We start from the raw sequence: 23,471 nt of genomic DNA, 5'->3' as shown, positions 1-23,471 counted from the left end.
TCCCCTGAGCCTCCTTCCCCCATTCTCAACAGCCCCACTCCCTCAGCCTCTCCTAGTAGGACTTGTTCTGCACGTCCTTTTCCAGCTTCATTGCTCTCCTCTGGACACACTCCAGCTTTTCTGAAGTGAGCAGCCCAGAACTGAGCAAAGCACCAAGGCATTGCCTCACCAGTGCTAGGTACAGGGGGGCAATCACTGCCTTGCTCCTGCTGACCACATTAATTTTGTGACACTGGTGACAGAGGAGCAGGACTGTTTGACCTCAGGGCAGTCTCTTTGTAGGTGGCTGCTGTCTGAGCACCAACAGCACGGACATCTGTTCAGCTTTGCAGCACAGAGCCCATACCTCAGGAGTGAGCTTTTGCTGCTTAGTCTTTCAGCAGAGTCCCTGTCTGGAAAATCCCACACTCTTTTCTGGGAGGTCTCTGTGTTTGAAATGAAAGTTTGCGCCATCACTGTAGAATGGGATCTGTTACCATGTCCTACAGAGTAAAAAAAAAACCAAAGAAAAAATAACATTAGAGGTAGAGTTTGCCACTTCTGGGTCCATAACAATTTTCTCTGACCATCATAGTTATTATTATGCTATGGCTGCCTTCCCAGTAAGCCACTATTAGAGAGATGTCCAGAAGAGGTCTAGATTAGAAGAAAAGCTGTTGATCAAGATCCAAAGCAGCTCCTTAATAAAAGAACAAATACCACACCCCTAGCAGAGAATAACCTGATGCTGGCCACAGTACAACTGAAAGACTGCTTTGCAAGTCACCCTGGACACTGCCCTGCCAGGTCACTACATCACAGGTACCAGGTGACTTGTGTATTGCTTTCTAACAGAGGCAAAAAGGATGGCTCAAAATGCCCCAAACTAAGGACATCTTGTCATTCTCTTCTCTTCTCTTCTCTTCTCTTCTCTTCTCTTCTCTTCTCTTCTCTTCTCTTCTCTTCTCTTCTCTTCTCTTCTCTTCTCTTCTCTTCTCTTCTCTTCTCTTCTCTTCTCTTCTCTTCTCTTCTCTCTCTTACCATCACTTGCTAAAAGCACAGCTCATTCTTGAAGGAAATGAGAACATACCTATATTATTCTGTAGTGATTGCAGCCAGTCCTCCATCAGTGTCTGAGAAGGTGCTGCAAGGAAATACTCTGCCCCATCTCTCAGCCTGTAAATAAGGATAGGAAAAGGTGAATTCGAGTCAGTTTTTCCTTATACCTTCTGTGCTTGTGAGTGTGAGACACTCCAGTTATGCCTCCTAAGAACATACAGCCTTGGGTGACTGTGGGCAGGGAGCTGCACAGGCTTTTATTTGTGCCCCTCTCCGTCAGACTCACCGCAGCATGAAGGCGTTCTCCTTCCTGGTGTAATTCACCAGCCTCTCACATTTGGCACCAGAAATGCCGAGGGACAGGACTGTGGATATGTTCTGAAGGGGGATAAAATTTAAATAAAATGTCTTCTGTGTCCTTTCTGCTAGGATTCAGTTCCATGCCAACCTGCAGGCAGACTACACACCCATCTCTTTATGCTTCTAACTTTAATTCTAGGATCACTGAATAGGGCGAACCACAGAGGAACCATGGACAATTGCATTGTATCTTGAAGGCAATACTTGAATAAGATGTGCCTTAAAAGAAGTATCTTTGAAAATTTCTGGAAGCTTATCAGTCTGTTTTCAGTTGTATCAGTTGAATAATTGCTGAATTTTCACTCAGCTCACATTTGAAAGGGAACAGATCACCCCAGCCCCAAACCAAAAGTGACATTTTAAAATTCATTTTTACATATGTAGACACAAAGTTTGCTAGTAAGATTAAAAAATTAAAATTAAATTACCTTAGTTGCTTCTTTGTCATCATTATAGAAATCAAGCTTTAATCCATCAAGTTTTACATAGAAGGATTTCCACGACCTTGATTGTGGCTACATGAATAGAAAAGGTAATAAAATTCAGTTGTGAAGTATATATTTTATAGGAGTAGTGAAATCTTTCACATGCAGCTTCCACAGGGAGCTAGGATCTATTGATATTATGATCACAGAAGTTCTCACAGTCTTTGTTATCTCTTAGAAAAACAGGACCTGCTATGGTTTCTGTGTGAGTGACTCAAGAAAGGGTCTCTATGAGTCAAAACTGAACAAATGACCTAATCTGGTTCAAGCAGGCTCTACACCATGTGGTGAGCAACATTACTGAAGGTGGATAATCAAAGTTCTGTCTAATTTTTAGCCACTAAAACTCCACTTTTTCCCTAGCTGGAACACCAGCCCCTGCCTGCTGCTCACAGGCTAATTTTATCAAGGGTTACTATCTAATGTGGCTGCTGAATTCTTCTTCATTTACTAAACTAACCCCAGTGGAATGTTACTGAACAATGTGCAAAAGTAGCAGCTGTTTCCAAGCCCAACTATGTACCACAGAAACTTAGCCTAATGCCATGAGACTTCTTGATAAAGGATCCTTAACTTATATTCCTATTTTGTTATGCCAGTGGATAAAGTTGACAATTTGGTCATTCAGAGAAAAGGAAGGAAACAGTTCTGAGGAAGGTTAAGTCAGAGCTTTTGTTGTTGAGTGATATGGAAGTTCAGTATCTCTGAACACTAAATTCTGTGTGCCCAGAAGTGAAGAAAAACTAAATTTCTCTTCCAGAATATGGAGTCCATACCAGATTCACGTTTTAAAAGAGGTATTTAAAGTTAAAAATTCCAGAGGAAATATTCTGTGGGACAAATAATCCAAGACAACTTGTTTATGTGCAAACACTTAGCAAGAATGGATGTCTGTAGATTGGTGGCAAATAGCTGAAAATTTCCTGGCCTGTCATGATCATTAGTCTACAGCTTTGAAGCAATATTATTTCCCAGGATAAGAATTCAGATTTCAGTTTCATTCAAACCTGTATTTAACAAACTAATTCTTCAAAGATAAACAGAACCTTAATTCTGTTCTAGCACAGTTAGAAATTACAAATATTGGGAGCATGAGACTGAGGGCTTCCACTGCTGACAAACTATCACAAGCTGTTACAGGATCATGAAGCTTTAGGGTTTTTTGTGATATGGTGGGGTTTTTGTTGTTGGGGGATTTTTTTTTTGGTTGTTTCATTTGGGTTTTTTCCCCCTTATTCACTTGAAATATTGAAACCAGTTGCTATATTGTTTATTATTAGGAAACTGTAATTAACATGTTCATACAGTCTAGACTCTGGTTTATAAATTCATTAACTGTAGACAGATCCTGTCTGTGTGAATCCCATGACAGGCAAAAATTCCATTGTCTCTTTCTCTGAGAGATCAAGTACTGCCCAAGCCAGTGGATACTTGCTCATGCATTTTAGGGATAGCTGAAGCCAACCCACACTACTAAGCTCCTCTTCAGTAGGAGCTTATCCTGAAGAAGTCAGAGCAGATCTGGACTATAACTCAAGGAGCAATGAAATAACCCAGAGTGATGGTATTTATTTCTACCTGTTGTCTTCGGGGAAGGAGCTGGTCTCGCTTCTCTAGGAAACCCTCCATGTTCTGGAGACTTGCAGACACCTGAGACATACAAGAACATTGCTACTTAACTTTAAAATGGCCCTTAGGCCTATGTTAAATTTATGAAGGTATTTTTTTAGATAAACTCCATGCAAAGAAACTGATCTCTGGTTCCTCTAGCCTTTACATTGACAGCACAGCTGGAAATTCTCACTAGGTTGCAATTGTATCTTTGATAGACCATCTAAATTAAGAGAATTCAAATCCTTCTCAAAGAATTTACTTATGGAAATTCTCTTAGTGTGTTAATGAACTAATATAATTTTTATATTATTGCATGCATTCTACAACTTAAGTTGTTCAAGTTATTCATACCACCTCCACAATTATTAAGTTACACCAATGTATAGTGTTGTACTGGTACATTTGGGTAGGTGACAAGCATGCTCCTCTCAAAAGCAGAGGAGTAAAAGGAAACAATATTATCTGCCAATGAGTTAACAGTGAATTTCCTGCCAGGGTGAGCAACCAGGAGGTGTTGGTTCTAGTGTTGCACCTGGTCAGCTCTTTGACAAGTGTGCCATGAAGTCCTGCCTCTCTCTGGCTTCTGAACGGAGTGGACACTAAGCACTGCCACCTCACACAGAGGCTGTAGGTAAATCATTCTCCTAGTGAGACACCATCTGTTTTTAAGTGCTCTGCTGAGTGTTCGGCAGCAGGAATAGCCTCTAGTTCAGGAAAAGAAAAACAGAAACCAATATAGGTGTTAAGATCTAGGCTATAAAGCTTACTAAATTAAAAATAATTTTAAGCTGCACATAGCTGCTTAAGTCAACTATCTTTGTGGAAAGCGTTTGAATTGCAAAGACACATAAAATGCTTCTTGTTTGAATCCAGGAGTTTATCCACCAGAATGCCACTGTATGGTGCTCTTTGTGACTTTCAGACAGAACTTCCAGTTATTGCCTTACTTTAACTAGCACAAGGTACTGGTTTTGTGAGGAGAGAACCAGAAATTGCTGGGACTTACCGAAGACGTGTTCTTAAATCTCTCCCAAGAGGAGCTGGACAGCAGTAAGTTTGGTGAGTTGTCTAGTGACCTTTGTCCAGCCTCAACACTGGGTGGTGTTGCTGTTGGTTTGGTCTGTAGGCTGGAGAAAGAGGAGCCTATAGAACCTTTTTCCTGAGGAGATATGTGGTCTGTGGCTGGTGATTCTGACAAATTGCTGCTGTGTTGCTGGCTTATAGGAGTAGGAGATAAAGGAGAGCCTAAAGAACTGCGACTTTCCAAAGACGCAGCCTGTGGGTCCACCACCTTTGGTGTAGCAGGAGTGACAATCTCACCAAGCCTTGTCTCAGCTTTCATTTCTGTTTTGATGCTACTCTGCACTTCAGGGACTTCCGAAGAAGTGAATTCTTGGAACCTTGTTGGAGATTTGGGGGAGAAAATAGTTTCGAGTGGGACCCTCCAGGACACGCTGTGTGCAGGCACAGGTGACAGTGGCGCGGTGCTCTTCGTCTCTGTCACTTTTGGTGGTGCATTTCTTTTGTCAGATGGTTTTCTTCTCAGAGAGGGAACCCGGACAACTTTGCCTTTGTCCTTCTGCTCACTCTCTTCTGTGTCCACTTGTTTCAGAAGATTCATCTCTCTCTGTAGGGCAGCAGTATTAATTTTTTTTTTTAAATCACCTTCATGCATTCATGAATATTTACCTAAGATTTTTTTTTTTAATTTTAAGCAAGAACAGTTTTCCAAATAAACTGTCTCCTGGCACTGAATCTTAAGGCCTGTACTTCCACTGGAATTTTTAGAGTTAGATCTGAATCTAACTGCTATGAGCCAAGCATTATTTTGTTGTCCAAATCATGAATACTAGTGGCAGTTAATCTCAAATATGGTGAATTCTGCCCTTATTAAGTTCTCTGGAGGCTGATTTTTTTTTTAAATAAGCTAAGGAGAAACTGTGCTCTTTCTCCTGTGGCACTGCTTCTTTAAGTTTTCTGTAAGAACACTGAGTATCCAGGGCTGTTCTTGTGGAAAATTTCGGAGGGAGGGGCCTTTGTCCCTTCACTTAGCCAATTTGCAAGTCACTGAGCAAAAGACAGATTAATTTTCAGCCTAAAGTCAAACACAACCACTATGTTTTTCTGGTTATTTCAGGAAAATAATTTTAAAAACCTCCCCCACAATGAAAGAGAATCTAAGAGGCTCACTGAATATCTTTGGTATTTAACACCATCTATTGTAAAAATCTTAAGCCAGAAGGAAAAAGGCCTATCTGTGCATTGGTCTCCATTTATTTTCAGCCCTTTGCTATCCTTTGTCACTTTCAGGTGGCTCCAGCTCCCTGAAATCCTGAATGAAGCAAAATCTCTCCATCTGTGTACCAAGGGATCATCCTGTTTCTCACACCCTGTTTGCTGGTCCTGGCAGAAGAAAATTCCCACTTCTCCCCTACAGCTTTTTCAAGCCAGTTGGTCTCTTTTGCTCCACATATAGGTCTTGCTAGGTCTGAAATATTCCAGCTTTATTTACTCATCTACCCAATCTTTTACATAGAGTGACATTCAAAGAATCAATGACCCACATCATCTTGTTTCATGCACAGCTCATCAGCTTTCTACTACTCACCTTAGTTTTCCTGCTGAGCTGAGCAAATTTCTCTTCCTGTGCTGCAAGCATCTTCTCAAAATCATGATGTTTCTTCAATAATTCCTCTACTTCAGACACTGAATCCTGAATGGAAAAATTGCCACATACAGAAGTCCAAAATCAAGTCTATCAGAAGAGATTATACTAGGATTTTCAGATTGATCCATTCTATTTAGCCAAGTGAGGGTTCTGAAAATTTTGTAACTGGATGTCTAAACCTTTTCATTTGTGTATGAAAAAAATCTGAATTTGCATTTAAAAAAAAGGTCTGTATCTTGCAGTCTGTTTGCTGTGCAGGACAAAAAGGGCTGAAATACCAACCTTCCCTTTTCTGCAAGGCCATGTGGTACCACGGCTTCCAGCTATTACTGTTTATGTGCAGATTGAGTACTTGGATTCTGGCTTGTGCTAGACACAGAGTTTGTTCCTGCCCTACAACAAATGCATCTGAGACTTGTTTCATGTCCTTTGCTTAGTTTCGGACACTCAAGTTCATGGCTTTGTTTTCCAGTGCTATAAATTATCAGAAGACAGTCAACATTGAGAAAAAAAAATCCCAGCAAAACAAAAATATAAATGCTGGTGTTTAAAAAGAAATTTACAAGCTAGCTATAAAAGTGCCCATGTAAAACATTCTGCCACTTAATGGGAAGAACAAGATGGGAAAAGCCCCTTTTTTTTCCCCTACAAGATGAGGAAAAACCCTTTTTCCTTTTGAAATGGGGATTCAAGCAAGACAAGGAAGGTTGAACCTTCTGCAAGTTATTTGAAAAAATTATCTGGAATTCTTCCAAGACTTCTACCACTCACTGTTCCAGGAGCCCAACACCATGTCAAATGCAGCAACTGTCCTGGGCTCAATTCTGTAAGAGGATAGAGCTCCTGCCCTTTCTAATCTCAAGGGTGCATTGCTGTTGAGATTGTGATTAATTTGAGGCCTGAGCTGGTCCATGAGGCAGCCTCTGCATATGCTAAGAGGACAGAGTGCTCAGTAATGCTGCAGGGTTGTAACTCACCCCATAGGATGGGTCTGAAAGAAAGCTCTCCTTGGCAGCCAGCCACGCTTCTGCTTGCTCAAGCTCTCTGCGGAGCAATTGGATCTCCCAGTTTTCTTCATATAACACTTTCCTCATGTCCCAGCTCTCCTTTACCTTCTTCATCAGCTCAGACAGCTCTAAAAGTTTTTCTTCAATCTAGAGAAAGAATATTTGTAATGCCAGGAGTTGAAAAATCCAATCAGATTTTCACATGACAGTCAACTATCTGGCAGTCACTAATCTGCCTTCATGATTTAGAAGATGATTTCTAGATAATTTTGTGGTGTTAGCATAATTTAGAAAAGATGTCCTCTTTTTTCCTACTTGAATTAATTTAGCATGTAAATTGTGTAGCTAGATAATACAACTTTAGTCATATTCCACATACTTGTATGACAAATATTCTGCCAATGATTCTGCCAATATGATTTCCCAAGATGAAACTTTATATCCAGGCATCTTGTGCTATAAAACTAGGGAGAACCAGGAGGTTCAACAAATACATGCATTTATGGCAAAGCAATAATGGAGAGACTTCAACTGTGGGAAGTTTTCTTGTTCTTTCTACAACAGAAGTAATGTGATCTTGCATAAATTCTGAAGATGTTTTCAGTGGTGTGATCTCTAGATCTACAGACAGTGTTTTGGGCAAAGTTTAAAGATACACAGATTACAGAATCACAGAAATTTTAACATTCTTGCCCCTTTGGACATTTCTGAAGAATTAATCTCTTCTGGTGAGCTCAGGGACATCAGCAATGCAAGGCGATTGCATTGTAATGTAGCACAAGAACTTTAAAATGAGTTTTCTTTTTCTGTGTGCCACATAAAAACTGTAACTTTTAATAGTACAGAACCTGATTGTCCCATTTAGTCTTTCTGTTCTGAGAGACAAAGCTGCACTTCCTGTCTGTTTCATCTCTTTGTTCACTCTTGTTTGTGAAATATTTAACTCTTCAACACACCTCTTCAGACATGAAATGTCCCTTCTTCATCAGGTCACCTCCTGCCCGCTGCATTTCTTCATATTTCAGCCACTGCTTCTCTATCTCGCGCTTGTATTCCTCGTGGCGCTTGATGAGCAGCTCCGCTCCCAGGACATCGTTTGCCAGCTCCTCAGATATCACCAGAGCATGCATCTCGTTGGCCCAGGCCCTACAGAACAGGGACAAAGGGTAGAAAGGGAAGGAATCTGAGTCTGCTGGACATTTGGGAATGCACACATCCTGTGGCAGTGGATACATGTATACAGATTTTTATTCGTTCACAAAAGATATTAATATTGTCCTGATTTTGTCTGGGATAGAGTTAATTCTGATCCTAGTAACTGGTACAGTGCTGAGTTTTGGATTCAGAATGAGAATAATGTTGACAGCACACTGTTGTTTAGGCTGCTGCTGAGCAGTCCTTACCCTAAGCCAGGGACTTCTCAGTTTCCCAGGCTCTCCCAGTGAGGAGGTGCACAAACAGCCAGGCAGGGGGAAACAGAGCCAGGACAGCTGACCTGAACGGGCCACAGGGATACTCCATCCCATAGAACAGCGTACCCAGTATGTAAACTGAGGGAGATGGCCAGGAGGGACCAATGGCTGCTTAGGGACAGGCTGGGCACCAGAGAGTGGGTGATGAGCAATTGTATTGTGCTTCAATAGTTTCTGGGAGGGTTACTTTCCTTTTTTAAAAAAAGAAAAATAAATTAATCATTAGTATTATTATATTTACTTTTTTTCAATTACTAGAGCATTCTTATATCAACAAATGAGTTGGTTTTTTGCTTGTTTGCTTGTTTTTAATTTCTGATTCTCCTCCCCATCCCATTGGGAACCTGGGGGAGTGAGTGGCTTGTCTGTGGAAGTATTTAGCTGCTGACTGGGGGGTTAAACCATAGCAATATACAAATACATTGGTGAAGGTTCACTCAAATATCTGGGGGATTTATAGTATTCCCAGTGCTGTCCATACATAGTTTAATAAAAATAAAGATGTAGATCTGCACATACCAAAGCATTGTGCATTCAAATTCTCAGAAAGAACCAAGTGGAATTGCCTAGACTACATAGTTTAACAGCATTTTCATACATTGTAAAGGACCACACATGAAAGTACTGCATGTGTACAAAGAGCACTCATGGAAAGAAGCATATTGATAGATGCTTTTTAAGAAACATTTTCTACTCCATAACTCTCAACTGGCACAAACTTACTCATGATTTACCTGAGCTCAGGATCTATCCCTTAGCATAGTAAATGTCCAATAGTCAGTGGTAACCATTCCACTGTCTTTGTATTTCTACTCCTGTCATAGGTGAACTTTTTCATTACCTGTTCTAGGAGATTATCTTGAATGCAGCTGCTTTGACTCTGAGAAAAAGGGGCACTCATGTCTATGCAGGTGTACTATCTAACTAATTTTACTATCTAGCCCTACCTTTCTACAGAATCAACAGTATTTTCAATTGAAGTTGTGAAACTACCAAATCTATACACAGGGATGGAATTCTCCAAGGGACTGTTTAGGGACTGTCTAGGAATTTGTCTAAAAAAAAGTGTCTTTGTCATGCACATTGTGCTGAGGCGTCATGGTCACCTCTGATGTCTGGTAAGTTCTGTGAAGTGCCGTTGAGGAGATGCCATGGATTATTGTTCAAAGAGATTTGAAAGCAAGCTGCAGAGAACCTGGGGCAGGAATCAAATAACTAACAACTATAATTTAGAAAATCCTATATGGGAAAGAAATAAGGCCCACTGCCAAACTCAAGGGGCCAATACATACATCAGCTCCCTGCAGTCATTGAAGTAGAGCTGGACTTGTTCTGCTTGGTTCAGTCTTGCCTTCCTCTCCAGAAACTTTTTGTCCAGATTTTCCCAGCACTCATCCACATCTGTGAGTCTCTCCATGATGTTTTCCTTAACTTGAGGGTATGTGCGGCTGAGGTGCCAAGCGTCTCCTCGAATCCGTTCCAGCTCTTTCATGATCACTCCTAGATCTCTCTGCAATGGAGACAGAATGGATTGTAAGACCAAGTCACTACTTAGTTCGATCAAAAGTGGATTTAACTATGATGAATATATTTTCTACCCTTTGGCTGTACAGAGGCTGGAAATATGAATGTTTCTCAGTTTTCCTTTAATGCCTTGTTCATCATCAAACATAAAGAAATTTCTTTAGACATGAGACATTATTTTGGTAAATGTGGAGCGGAAGTTTCCTATGGTTCAGCTGACATCTTTGCAATTATAATAACAGATTTTAGAAGAGAAGTTCATCCTTCAAAGCAAAAGCATAATTAATATAATATCCCAATATAATATCCAAGGCCCTCTTCTCTGAGGCACAAAGAATATTTAAGGGTGCAATAAATCTGTCTTGTAAGGCTCTTAAGAGTCATCAGTCAAGAATCTCTCTCCTTTTTTTCCATCTATGCTTTTCTGCTACTGCTTCATCACAGATCCTCTTACCTCTACTCCCTCAAGATGGCCGAGAAGTGTCTGTACACCTGGAAGATCATACCCATAATCTTCTATATCCACCACTGCCTCTTTCTCCTGCATCCAGCCCTTTACTTCATCGACATCGTGGTCATACTGGTGAACTTGACGGGCTGCTCTTAGGTTCTGGAACAACAAAGTAGTTTAATGGCAATACTCTACAGCATTTTGTGTCTACAACATGAAAAAAGGTAAGCCTAATATGTCATAATGCAGTACAAAATCACTGGGGATTTTGAGAGGGAATGAAACATCTTCCCCAGTAAGTCACCTGAAAGTGAGGTGTTAACCTAATTAACCAAGTTCTGTTGGACAATGGAAAGAAACAGATGTCTCTAAAGAGCAATTTATCCCTGCATAAGAAGAATGATCAAAATGGAGAGCATGAATTGCCCTCTAAAAGTAGCTCTTTACACCACAGAGGTTGTCTTAAAATGCTTCTTGGAATAAAGTCCACATTGCAAAGCATGAAAATAAAAGGAATTGAGCAAAAATAATGCTTTTCTGAAATGAGAATTAAAAAAATGTTCTAATATAGTTTATAGTCAAACTCTACAGTAACAATTGTCATGCATTTATTTCTGCTAACAGAAAATATGGGCTAGAGCTGCTTCATAAACAACAGGTTATGCAACAGTAGTGGAAAAAAAGGATTGAGCACATCTGATGTTTTATACTCTCCTTAAAACAAACAAAAATGTTGAGTTCTGTGTGTCACCTCTGCTTTTCCATACATATCTGTGACTGCAGTTTCCTGAGAGGGAGTGAGCAGACTTAACACGCAACTGATGCCTAAAGGTAGGGGATTGGCTCTGTGTCCTCCATCACATTCTCTTCCATATGCCTTCTTTGATTTCAAGAAGTTAACTCGGCAAAAATCCTGGAGAATTTTGGTCATGTTTAGGGAACTGTTAAATAAGTAATTCTATAAAGAAACTGATAAGTGGCAGAGCCAGACCCCTGTTAGTGGTGGTAAGCTCTTGGACTGGCTTTGTTTTTCAGGAAACTAGATTTAGCAGTGAATTAAGGAAAACAATTACCCAGAGCTGATAAGCATCTTTCAAGTATTAGCCTTGCCAGGAACAGGGTAAGCTCTGTGGCTCTAAAAGGAAATGAATCTAGAAAAAATTGAACAAAATGTACTCATTGCCCTTGTAAACCTTGTGTTTCAACATGTGCAGTGCACTGGTTTGGGAAAGAAAGGGTATGGGGGGCAGCAAGGAAATCAATGCCCCAGTTTTTCATGTGTTTCCTACCTCTGTCCTTATCTCAATGGCATTGCACAGTTTCTCCCACATTTCATTGGTTTGCTTAGTTCTCTTCTGGATAACATCCATCTTGCTGTGGCCTTCCTTATCCAGTTTAGATGCTAACTCATTTAAGGAGACAACTTTGGAATGTCCCAGAGGTTTCATCTCATTTACAAAATCTTTAAACTTTGTCTCCAGCACCTGCAGAATAAATGGGGACACAAATTTAGATAAAGAATTTCTGCCTACCTCCATGAGAGAGGCAGAAGGAATCACTTTCTCTGCTCTGTATAACAAAAAAGCTATACACTGCAATCTACAAGTGCAAATTGTTTGATAAATCCAAATGATCTGGAGTCAGAAGAAGGCATCTGTCGTCTTGCTCATTTAACATTCTTTCTCACAGAGAAAAATTAACCACATCCTAACAAGCAGAAGTTGCTCAGATCAAAAGCTAATGAACAGAACTTGTCTACATATGCAGCAGCTCCTAGGAGGAGTGGACACTACTAATTATACCTCTCTGCACTGTATGCCCCAAGGAGAAATTTATCCTTGAAATCAGCAGCAAGAGATATGAGCACTGCAGCCCAGTGCTTTTGACCACAGTCAAATTTTTTAGGTCCTGTCAAATTTATAAGCAGGACAAGCAATGGAGTGTGCTGACCTCACCTTATTCCAAGAAAAGCTAACTTTCTGATACATCTAATTTTCTTTTGGAGGATGCCACCTCAGCAAGCCTGTCAAAGCAGACTGAGCCGAGTCTGAGTTCTTGCTGTAGAGATAAGAGCTCTGCTTAGTTTTTGTCATTGTAACATGCTTCACTGACAGAAGCTACATATAAATTGCCACAAATACATCCCTGCTTTACCACACAATACATGCAATACTTTTTATTTTCTTTTACCTCAACATCATCTAAGTCCTGCCCATAGTCATCGGACTCTGCTACAGAGAGTTTACTGGAAAGCCATGCATCTACCAGCTGGAATTCTCTTTCAAACTGATAGAGCTGGAATTGTTCTTGCAGGCGTTTTCTCTGGGTGTCAGACTTCTGTAGGAGAGACTGATAGTCTGCTAGGATCCCCTGGAGCTTTGAAAGTATTACTGAACTGCAAAGAATAAGAGGCAGAAAGTATGTCTTTGTTTTATTTTTCTTTTTAAAGACTTTTTTCCTGACAGGTTTAATTTGCAACACCTTTAAAACACAGAATAAACCAGATAACATCATGGAGTGAGTTATGCTGTGCCATTAAAGCCAGCAAGCTCAGGAAATTAAAATAAATCATACAAATGGCTGCTCTTTTCCCATCTTCCTCTCCAGATATAAAAACAAACGTTCAATGAAAAACAGTGAACTGTCAGGAATGTTAATTTCCTTTCCCAAACACAGTGTTTTTCGAACATTTGTGGTAAATTAGAACTAGATGACAGTTCCGAGGAGTAGACAATGGGCAAAGAAGCTGACCTGCATTAATTGGTCTGTTGTTAAAAAAAGAAAAAGCTCATGAAAACATTAAAACAATCATCAAGTTTTTGGGGAGCTCAGTGTGTGTGATGATGATGATGGAGTGATGGATGATCTCTGAATCTTATTTCTGAATGAGCTATCAAACACAGTTGAACTTTTCTTTATTTGCCTTCTCTGGGCATTTCTGTCAGACGTGGAGGAGAAACCTGGTTTTACTTTCCTACCTCTCTGGACTGTCTTTGTTTATTAAGCTGGCTCCTGTCTCCTGTACTTTCTCGATCCTCAACCTGAAACTATCCATGTCCAGTTTGGTAGCTTCAAGTTTACGAAGTAAAACTTGTGTGGATTCTTCATTCTTCCCGTAATCAGAGGTCTCCAGAATGAAACTCCTCTCTGCCAGCCATGCCTCCACCTCCAGCAGCTGTATAGAATATAAGGATGAGCCTTAGTACAGGTTGATGTAGGTCAAGATAAAGAAAACTGAGAGCAGTGGTACACTGACACATCAGTGAAAACAGAAAGCACCTTAGATGTGTTCCTCTAATGCAATCTAGCAGACACTGTTCCAAAAAACCCAGAATCCAGTAATTGCAGTTACATGTTACTTACTACCATTTGTTGGAGACATAACTGTTGTTTCTCCACTGTATCCTTATTTACCAGATATGAAAAATCAGGGCAGTGTGAATTCTGCTCCTTTCTCAGCACTTGCATCCATTCAACACTACAGGTGTCAGTTGTTTTAAGAAAAGAAAGGCCAAAATAAATATTTCAGGAGAGATTTAGGTTCCTTACCTCATTTAGGAACAGATGGGCCTCATAAGACTGCATAAGCCTCTGTCTCCTCTCTTGAGCCTCTGCCTTCAAGGTCTCTACAGATGTCTCCAGCTCCTTCAGATGCTCTATAATCTTGCGAGAGGCTGAGTGGCCTCCCCTTACCAGTTTCTGTCCTGTATTGATCACTGCTTTGGTCAAAGCATCTCGACTGTTTATCTCATTCTCCAGGTTCTGGAAAGAGTAAGGTGTAAAATGATAGACTGAAAATTGAAGTTATTAAATTTTTATTCCATAAAATGTCATAATACAATTCCTTTATAAATTTGCTTTCTATTCACAAAGGTGAGCCAGAGGTACAAAGTCTGAGTGCATGCTTGAAGTGGAGTGGAGGACTTTATTTGGGGTGAAGGAGTGATCATAGAAATCAAATTTAGCCATGAAGTGTGAACTTTGATGTATGTCTACCTCAGAGTCTGGAGGGAAAAGGTTCTAATCACAAACCTCTTATTTGTAGATTCCATTGAAATATACCCAGTTACATTCCATTATATGGCATTTCTTGAATTAAAACATGTCTAGAGAAGAATGACCAATTTTCCTGCACGTTATTATTTATCACTTGCCAATGCTTTTGCAGAAGATGAATCTTTGCATAGCAGCCACTGTAAACACTGTGGGTTCACGAGTGCCAGGCACCCAACAGGACAAGGAGATAAGAAAACCACCTCCAACCAATTCTCAAGAGCTTTACTGAAATTAATTTTTGAGGACGAGTAGATTTTAAAACTATATGCATCCCTCTATATACTCTCCTCTGAGCAGGAAAGACCCGTGCTGTGATTTTTCTGTGAGCATACATGCGGTCTTTGGCTGACTGTGCCTGAGCACCTTGAGCACAAACAAGCCCCACAATTTTAACTGCAGTGCTCTGTTAATGTAGAAGAGATGCCCTGTATGAGGAGTGGAGCTGCTTTTTCAACCTAAGTGTCAAACTTGGCTGGAAAAATCTCTGATTCTAATCTTGCCTTTAACTTCCCCCTATTGATTTCAAGATGTTGTTGAAAAGCAACACCATATGTGTTTCAAGCCAAGCAGCTGTTTGAAGGCATAATATATTTGTGTGTTAATGCTGTTTTGCAAGGCAGCTTTTTTTCTTCCTTAGGAAGAAGGTTAATACAGTTCACTCACAATCTCTTTTGTGGTAACAAACCAAGGACTGAATTTTGCAAATCTGGCTCATTAGGACAAACAATAGAGGTGGAACTAACAGTATATTCAATTCTTGACTGTTATGTTAATTCTGACATTTGCTTGCTTGTAAACCAACATTAAAAAGAAAGTGCAGAGGCTGTAGCTAATAACATGTTGAGAGTTAAAAGCTTATATTTTAATCCTGTTTCCAGAACAATAGTAAGTAAAAGGTCAGAAAATTTTATTATGCACTAATTTTATGGTATATATCTCCCACTCTCACAGTTAGATGAAAAATTTTGAGACTTAGCCAATTAACAAAAAATAATCATAGCCTAAATCAGTATCTCCTCTGCTCTTTCAGTTATTTAATATATTTTCTCAGATTAATTCAGCTCAAGCATTCTTTTCTTCTGTGAACTTAATTACTTTCTTACCATGCCAATGAGCTCATAAATTTTAAGAGTAATTGCATGCAAAACAACATTTATGCTATTAATCATGATGAAACAAGATTTTCATTTTTACTGCTTCACAATGATAGCACCAGATGCTTGGGCTTTCTCTCCTTCTTGACTGTGTGTATCACACACATTGACAATTTATAGGATCTCTTGTCTTTCCCAATCCTAATGCAGCTTGCACAGATTTCTCTAAAAGATATTGACATGGCACTTAAATGGGATGTCATATGCTAATATTAATATCAAATACCAATAGCTCCTGGAAAATCTTAGCAGGAATATTTTTTCTTCCACCTTGTGTGTTTCTGTGCTCCTTATTAAAGAACTATCAGGAAGGTATTCATTGCTATTTGAGATGACAGTATTCCAGGCACTGCTTTCTCTGATGGCCCATCTGAACCTTGTGAGATATTTCAGCAGCTGTCTTGAAAGCTTCCACTGGAATGAAAGTCAGCTAGCTACAATAATTCCCTGTTAACTCACTCCCATCAGAGCAGAAAAAAACTAGGGAAAAATGTTTTCCTGGGTGCTCATCCTGAGACATCTGAGCAGTGAGCTTTCTTGGATGTACTGAGTTTGAAAGCATTTTGTTAGGACCAAAGAACCTATGAAAATATGCACAAGTTTGTCAAATCTATTTTGTATTGAAAAGGCCAGGGTTTGAACACAGTTCACAGAAAGAGCCAACACGTCCACAGAAGGCCTGTGGTGTGGTACTTGACCACTGCAATGGTAAGCAGGATGGCATCCTCCACGTTGCCAAGTCATGGACATGTCCTTGAAAACAAAAAAAGGATGAAAGTGATCCCTGGCATCCTGATTCCTGTTAGCGAAAGCACAGCAGATGAAGTTTGCTAGAGACAAATTGAGTTCAGCGTTCTCTGTTTGATTCTAAAGACTGTGAATGGTTGTCACATGACACTACCTGGTGCTTTTCTTGTAGACTCTGAATGGTCACCAGGGATTGGCCATAATCCTTGGAGGAAGCCATGGGGAGCTTCTCACGAACCCAAGCCAACTCCTCGTCAACATCTCGGAAGAATTGGTACTGAAGTCTGCTGGCCTCCAGACTTCCCCGCCTCTCCTGCAGAGGATCATGTAGCCTTTTGTATCTGTAGATAGATTTTAAAGATAATCCAGTCAGGACTACAGATTGATAAGGAATGAATGCAAAACACTCATTTCAAAATAACGTAGAGAAGGAAAGAAGAAAGAATATTCAGGGAGGAAAAAAGCTGGCAGCAGACAGGCCAGGCACTCACACACCTCTGCACCAGTTCATCCACTTTCTCTTCTAGCTCATCAGCAAGGAAATGTTTCTCCTTCTGGAACTGCTGAGCTGTAACCACAAGCTCTTGCAGCCGGTCCCTATGGGCAGCAATGTCTTCCTCCAGTTCCTCTTGTTTCTTCAGATGACTGTTCAGAACCACCAGATCATTGTCATTGTATGGTGCTTTCAGGTCATTTTCCACACCTTCCAACCACTTCTCTGTGTCCTCTACATTTCGCTGAAAATGAAGACCCTGAGAACAAGCATGAAGAAAAAATAATTTAAACCTTTAGGACAGATAATGTAATATAAAAATCTCATCCCTTTCAGTAAAGATTGCACACAAACATGGAGCACCTTCCCACTGCTCAGTGAACTTTTCCCATACACAATGGTGGTGCAAATGAAGAAGTTAATTAAGTCAAGGTGAAGACAAGAACAGATGCATTAAACATCAATAGCCTATCTTACTTGTGTTGCACAAATGCAGACCATGGACATAGCATATTAAAAAAAAAGAACATTTAAGGGGAGAGTTCTGTTTTATAACCACAGATTTTCTGATAGCCTAAGCATGCATAACTCACAGTCATGAGAATTCATGTGCCTGGAGCTAGAAGAATGAAAAGCAGCTGTAGGTTTCTTTCCCAATGTGCTGGAGAAAAGGTGCCCTTGAGACAGATGCAGAGTTGACACATATGAGTAAACATATTTTTCCTCAGAAACTCTCTCTGGAATCTGGATCTAAACCAGCAGCAGAAAGCAGAATGCAGCCCAGCCTACAAATTCTCTTCCCTCCAATTATCCTGCCAATTCCATTCAGTCACTCCACACTTCGTAGGTTCTTTGCAGTAACGGTCTTGAGGAATCAGGCTGGATTTATAAAGTGACTCACTTGTAGATGAGACACGTAGCAAGGCAGCTGTGCTATCTCTGGAAAAGATGCCAAGATCCAGCCACTGGCATCCCTGTAACCACTGGCATTACCTTGTAAGCATCCTGCAGTTTGATCCATTTATCCTGGCAACTTGCTAGCAGCTCCTCCCATAGCTCTTCCATTTCTTGTAGTCTGGACTGAATGGCTTCTGGGGCATAGTGCCTTTCATGGAGCATCTTCTCCCCTTCCTGTATCAGAAGAAACAGGCAAAATATTCTTCCTTTTCTGAATGCACCAGAATATATTATTTTTGCCTTCATAATCAAAGTCTACCAGCACTCTTATGTAATGGGCTGGCTGCAACCTTCACCTCCTAACATAAAAGATGGAGGAATTGCAGAGACAGAGAAAAATCTAGTAAAGACAAAAGGCTTATTGAAATTAGGGTAGAAACTGCACAGCAAGGGAAGCAAGAGGTACAGCAAGTGAAAAGTGCTATACCAGGTCAGTAGGTGTTCTAAAGAGCAACTACTAGGACTATTCCCAATAAAGAAGGCAGGACATCATGAAATAATGTGAAAGAGATTGTGCAAACAAGTATTTAAAAACAGACAGTTCTACTGAGGATTGTAACTCCACCCTTTAACCCCCTCTTGCTGTGCCTGCAGATGGGGGGATTGAAAAAGAAAAGAAAGGAAAGGAAAAGAAAAAAAAAGATTAAAGGAAAAGAAAAAAAAAAGATAAAAGAAAAAGGAAAAAAAGAAAAGGGGAGGTATTTCTAAGATGCAGGTAAATCTGGAGGGGGCAATCTACTTTTAATATAGCAATCTATTGCAAAATACATCTAGTAAGCACTGTGCTGAAAATAAAATTAATAAACATGTTACAGTCTGTCCTTCCAAACTTATCATCTGATCACAGCTTCTGCCAAATATCTGACAAGTCTTGTCAGGCTTCCTTCATATCTTGCCTACTAACGTGTTTCTGCAAAGGAAACACTTGAAAACTCTATCCTTTTTATTGGATACATCTTATATGTCTTGTTAAGACTGTACATCCAATCAGATAGGTTCTCTGCCGGAAATAAACAAGGATACATCTGAAGTGGCATTCACCCAGAGAGATGTCCCTAAAGTCAGTGGATTGAATCTTTTATTGCAGGCCCCATCTGTTTCCATTGCATGCGCAGTGAATATGCATAGCAAGCTCACACTAGATAGTAAGAGAGTGAAGACAGAGATGGACACAGAAAATTCTTGATGGACTAAAAGAATGAGCTTCTCAGTATACTCAGAGACAACACGGACAATACAAGTGAGAGGACAGTGACCCTCCCTCCTTTGGCTGAGGTCACTGTAACTCACACTGTCTGCAGACTCTTTCATGCCAGTTGCCCACCCTTGCCCAAAACCCCACTTCTCTCACTGATTTGATGGAGTCCAAATGATTTCTGTTGGCCATGATCTCTGCTTGGAAAGCCTGGTGCCTCTGCAGTTTGGTCTGCAGATTGCTTGGATCCTTCCAGCTGTCATCCTGGGCAATGCTATTCTTCTCGTTAATCCAGGCAGCCACCTGTGGGGATGGAAGAACAGAAGTAAACAAAACATTCAGTGTTTCTTCAGTTTCTTCAGCTCCAGCCTGCCAGGCACTCCTCTTATAAGTATAAAACAGGGAACTGGTAAATGGGGACTGAAATGAATTGTCCTTCTGAGGTTCTGCTTCCCATAGCTTCTCCTGCCCTTCATGAAGTCACCCCTATATGTTTGTTTATGAGCACTGTTGCCTGGAAAGGAGCTGTCTCCATCAGATAGCCCCCATGCAGTGAGAAAATGCTGGACACGTGTGCATGGGGGAGCATAGACAATGATCACCCTATTTCTAACCATTGTTAGTATCTCACAAAAAAAACCCCTAATTTTTTTCTTTTTTTTTTTTTTAACAGTGGCACATTCCCTTTTAGTGCATTTATTTCTTCTGCATTTTGCTGTTGTCCAATGTACAGTAGATATTTAATTTACTACACTAGTGAGAGGGAAGAAGAAAAAAATATCCCTTCATTCTTATCCTCATCTTTCCCAATAATCTCATTTCAGACTCAGTTCCTTGATTTTCCTCACAGTAAATCTGTCTGAGCGTTCAGATCTATGCAGCACAGCATGTTTTAAGAAACCAGAATATTATGAATCCTGTGTAATTGTACCTCAAAAGAATTCTTCAGGAACTTCTGCAGAAGCCTTGATTCCTCTAGCAAATGTCTTCGAGCAGCAGCATTCTCCAGCAGTCTTTGTTTTCTGAGATGAAGACAAATGTGTGAGGTAATGGTCACAGAGTGAATTAGATAGATAAGGGTTTTCAAATTTCACCTCTAAAACACACATGATCAAATCTTCCATTCCCTAGGAGGGAAATGTCCATGATATGCAGATTCCCTTGATCTGGGCTGTCAGAGAAGATGCCCAGGACACTGCAGGAAAGATTGTGAGCTGATAGATATGTTTAAACTACCCAAAAGTTCTGTGTATATGGTATCTGCCTCTAGAAATCACCATTATTGCCTTTCAAGAGAACATAAACTCAGCACATTTATTTTATGGAAATCCTGAAAATATGATGGTGTTTGTTATGGATAAACTAAAGCTACACCATCCTTTAAATTTTTTTTCCCAATTTTTTGACCTGCAGTGATCACCATTATTGCCTTTCAAGAGAACATAAACTCAGCACATTTCTTTTATGGAAATCCTGAAAATATGATAGTGTTTGTTATGGATAAACTAAAGCCTTTAATTTTTTTTTTCCAATTTTTTGACCTGCAGTACTTTATTCATGTTAATGCAGATGTGAGATATTAATAAACCATATCAAATTAGACAACATTAACAAAGCAGTATGTTCAATGAATCAAAAGGGACCTCCAGCCTCTTTTCATAACTTTTATGTAGCTCTTTGCATCTACCACAGCAGGGAATACAACTGCTTTTACTTCAGCGCTTATTTAAGATGAACAATATGTAAATTGCTAGTAGCAATAAAGTAATTCACATGAGAGGGCAAGATCTGATCAGAAAATTTGCAAAAGCCCTAATGGCTAATTTGAGTGGGGCTTAAAGATCAACCCCATTAGAGCAGAGAAAAGCAGTTGTCTAGGAAATGACTTTTCTTGATGGTATTTAATGATAATGAAGTATTTAATGGCATGGCAGGCCTTCTTTTGCAGCACTGTCCCTAAGGCCAGGCCAGAATGCAAAATTAAAGAGAAATTGCCTTTTTCTGAATCCTGCTTCCCCTCCACTAAATTGCATTTTGGAAGCCAATACTAATGAAATAAGCCAGTTCAAAGCATGAAGTTGAACAAATGCAAATCAACTTATAGTTCTCTCAAATAATTTAAAGATAATGAGGAGGGTCTCATTGCAGAAGAGATTGGTGACCGACATAGGAAGGATTTGACTTTACCTCCTCAGAACAGCCTGGCATCTGCTGCTGATATTTTCTGAGTCATAATGATTGTTCTGTGTTAGCTGCTGAGCAAATGAAGCCATCTCATTGATTTTCTCCATCTGAGCTTCCAGGGCTTTTTCAAACTGTGTGTGTTTCCGCTGCAGGCTCTCCACACAAGACACTGAGTCCTGGATAGAATTCAACAAAGGGAAGCTGCTTTCAGTCCAAGTTTTTCCATCCAAAACACTGATAATCCAGAAGGCAAATGGCATTTACCCCACACTTGCAAACTAGCTGTCAAGAAAATTTATTGTTCTTTGGAATAGATTGGCATTGATCTGACACTTGGGGCCTAAATAATATTACTTGCAAGGTCTGAGGTGATTATTTCAGTGCTGGATGCTTAGCTTCTCATGCATATTGTTGTGCTGCTTAGAACACATAACTTCTCAAGAATGAAAAAGAATCAGCCCCTAATTTTAAATCAGTCTTAAGACAGATGCCATGTTGAAAGCAAATGTGGGATGCCAAACTGAAATCAGAGTTAAGTGAACAAATATGTCACAGAAAGAGGTTAAATTTAGAGTCTCAGTTTCAACTCATGGAATTTGGAAGAGCTCAGATCCAGATTTGAATTTGAGGATTTGAGTCTGACATTACAGTTAATCTGCACAGAAACACTTCTTGTAATGTTTGTGAATCCCAAGATGAATGAGTCAGAGTTCTTTCAGCACCCCTCTGCACTTTAATTATAGAACCAGTGGTGTCAAAATGTTGTTATCCCAGTAAACTCTGCTTCTCCAGTATTCTAAAGGAAGCAATAAGCTCACATTAAATAGGTCAGAAAAAACACTAAACCTCTGGATGCTTACATGAGTCATTGGATGGGAAATTACTCACAGAGCATTTTCTGCACATTGCTGAGCTAAATATGATTGGATGAGTCCTTCTATGTCTCATATACTGTAATGAAGGGACCACAAAGACACTGAACTCTGAGATACTTTCGTAGCTCCTGCAGAGGAAACTAATTTAGTAGCACTACCTACACAAGGTGTAGGGTGAGCTAAGTGTCAGAATGTATGTCCAGCACCCTGAAGAGCTTTTGCAGCCCATGCCTCAGTCTGCAGTTTCAGTATTGCAGTGTTACTGATACCTGTGGTAGGTAATTTATAGCTACACTGGGTTTGCCAGCAGTGACAGCAGTGATGACTTGCACACTGCTGGCAAATGTATTTGGGTCAGATAAGACAAGTCAGGATGAATGGGGCATTGAACAACCTGGGCTGCTGGGAGGTGTCCCCACCCATGGCAGGGGGGCTGGAAATGGATGGTGTTTCAGGTCCCTTCCAACCCAAACCATGCTAGAGTTCTATGCTTCTGTGCAGTCTCACTTTCCTGCTGTACTCAGAGCAGTTGGATTGTTCCATTACTCTTAGGGCTGAGATTCCCATCCTGTGTAAAGTACCAAGGAAAGAAATCTGATCCTAGACCACCAACAGGGCAGAGCAGTAACTTCAGAGGGAGAAAGAGTACAGGAAGATTCAGAGCACATCATTGTACAGTCCCCTCTCCTCCAGACTGATTGCAGGGAAAATTGGAATTTCTCAGAGCACGTACCCCTAAGTCCTCGTTAGCTAGGAAGGCCTCTTTGCTGCTGAGCCAGCTCTCAATCTGTTCCACGTAGCCATAGAATTTCTGTGCAGGGAAGAAACCCAACACTCACAAACATGAAAATATGATGAAATGCTGTAAAGCAGAACCTAACCTGACTTCAGCAGAGTACACTGAAAAAAACAAACTTTCATGGTTATTTCAAAAATTAACATAATACATGAAACAGCATTGAAACTGACCATACTGTAAGATTTAAGTTCTCATATATGTGATGATTTTAGATAGGATTAGTAGCCCAGCTCTTATTTAAAGTACTTGACATTCTTCATTGTGGAATCTCTGTTTGAGCAGAAATTTTTTAAGTGAGATGACTGTTACAGAGAAGTATTTCTGGAAAACTGCAGCCAAAATAGTTATTTTATAAAGAAAAAAAGCCAGGAAAAAATACCTTATTTCATCCG

The 23,471-nt window shown here is 40.1% G+C and overlaps 1 protein-coding gene across 1 annotated transcript in view; it reads right to left on the bottom strand.

Moving 5' to 3' along the window:
* Positions 1-23,471, bottom strand: part of SPTBN5 (spectrin beta, non-erythrocytic 5) — a 91,332-nt gene that overhangs the window by 550 nt on the left and 67,311 nt on the right. Inside the window, exons 45-66 of the mRNA XM_039704931.1 lie at positions 23,014-23,091; positions 21,409-21,581; positions 20,153-20,243; positions 19,378-19,524; positions 18,063-18,200; positions 17,072-17,328; positions 16,731-16,917; positions 14,169-14,381; positions 13,598-13,794; positions 12,810-13,014; positions 11,909-12,103; positions 10,623-10,778; positions 9,937-10,154; positions 8,129-8,318; positions 7,143-7,319; positions 6,106-6,210; positions 4,504-5,124; positions 3,462-3,533; positions 1,827-1,913; positions 1,325-1,416; positions 1,070-1,155; positions 347-482 (exon numbers count right to left, since the gene is read on the bottom strand). Of these exons, the coding sequence (XP_039560865.1) occupies positions 347-482; positions 1,070-1,155; positions 1,325-1,416; positions 1,827-1,913; positions 3,462-3,533; positions 4,504-5,124; positions 6,106-6,210; positions 7,143-7,319; positions 8,129-8,318; positions 9,937-10,154; positions 10,623-10,778; positions 11,909-12,103; positions 12,810-13,014; positions 13,598-13,794; positions 14,169-14,381; positions 16,731-16,917; positions 17,072-17,328; positions 18,063-18,200; positions 19,378-19,524; positions 20,153-20,243; positions 21,409-21,581; positions 23,014-23,091 (3,821 nt within the window). The remainder of the gene's footprint in view (positions 1-346; positions 483-1,069; positions 1,156-1,324; positions 1,417-1,826; positions 1,914-3,461; positions 3,534-4,503; positions 5,125-6,105; positions 6,211-7,142; positions 7,320-8,128; positions 8,319-9,936; positions 10,155-10,622; positions 10,779-11,908; positions 12,104-12,809; positions 13,015-13,597; positions 13,795-14,168; positions 14,382-16,730; positions 16,918-17,071; positions 17,329-18,062; positions 18,201-19,377; positions 19,525-20,152; positions 20,244-21,408; positions 21,582-23,013; positions 23,092-23,471) is intronic.

This window comes from Passer montanus, unplaced genomic scaffold (assembly GCF_014805655.1).
Source record: "Passer montanus isolate IOZ18808 unplaced genomic scaffold, ASM1480565v1 scaffold18, whole genome shotgun sequence".
NCBI classification, from domain to species: Eukaryota; Metazoa; Chordata; class Aves; order Passeriformes; family Passeridae; genus Passer; species Passer montanus.
The sequence above is the reverse complement of the archived record's forward strand: the minus strand, read 5'-3'. Positions and strand labels throughout refer to the sequence as shown.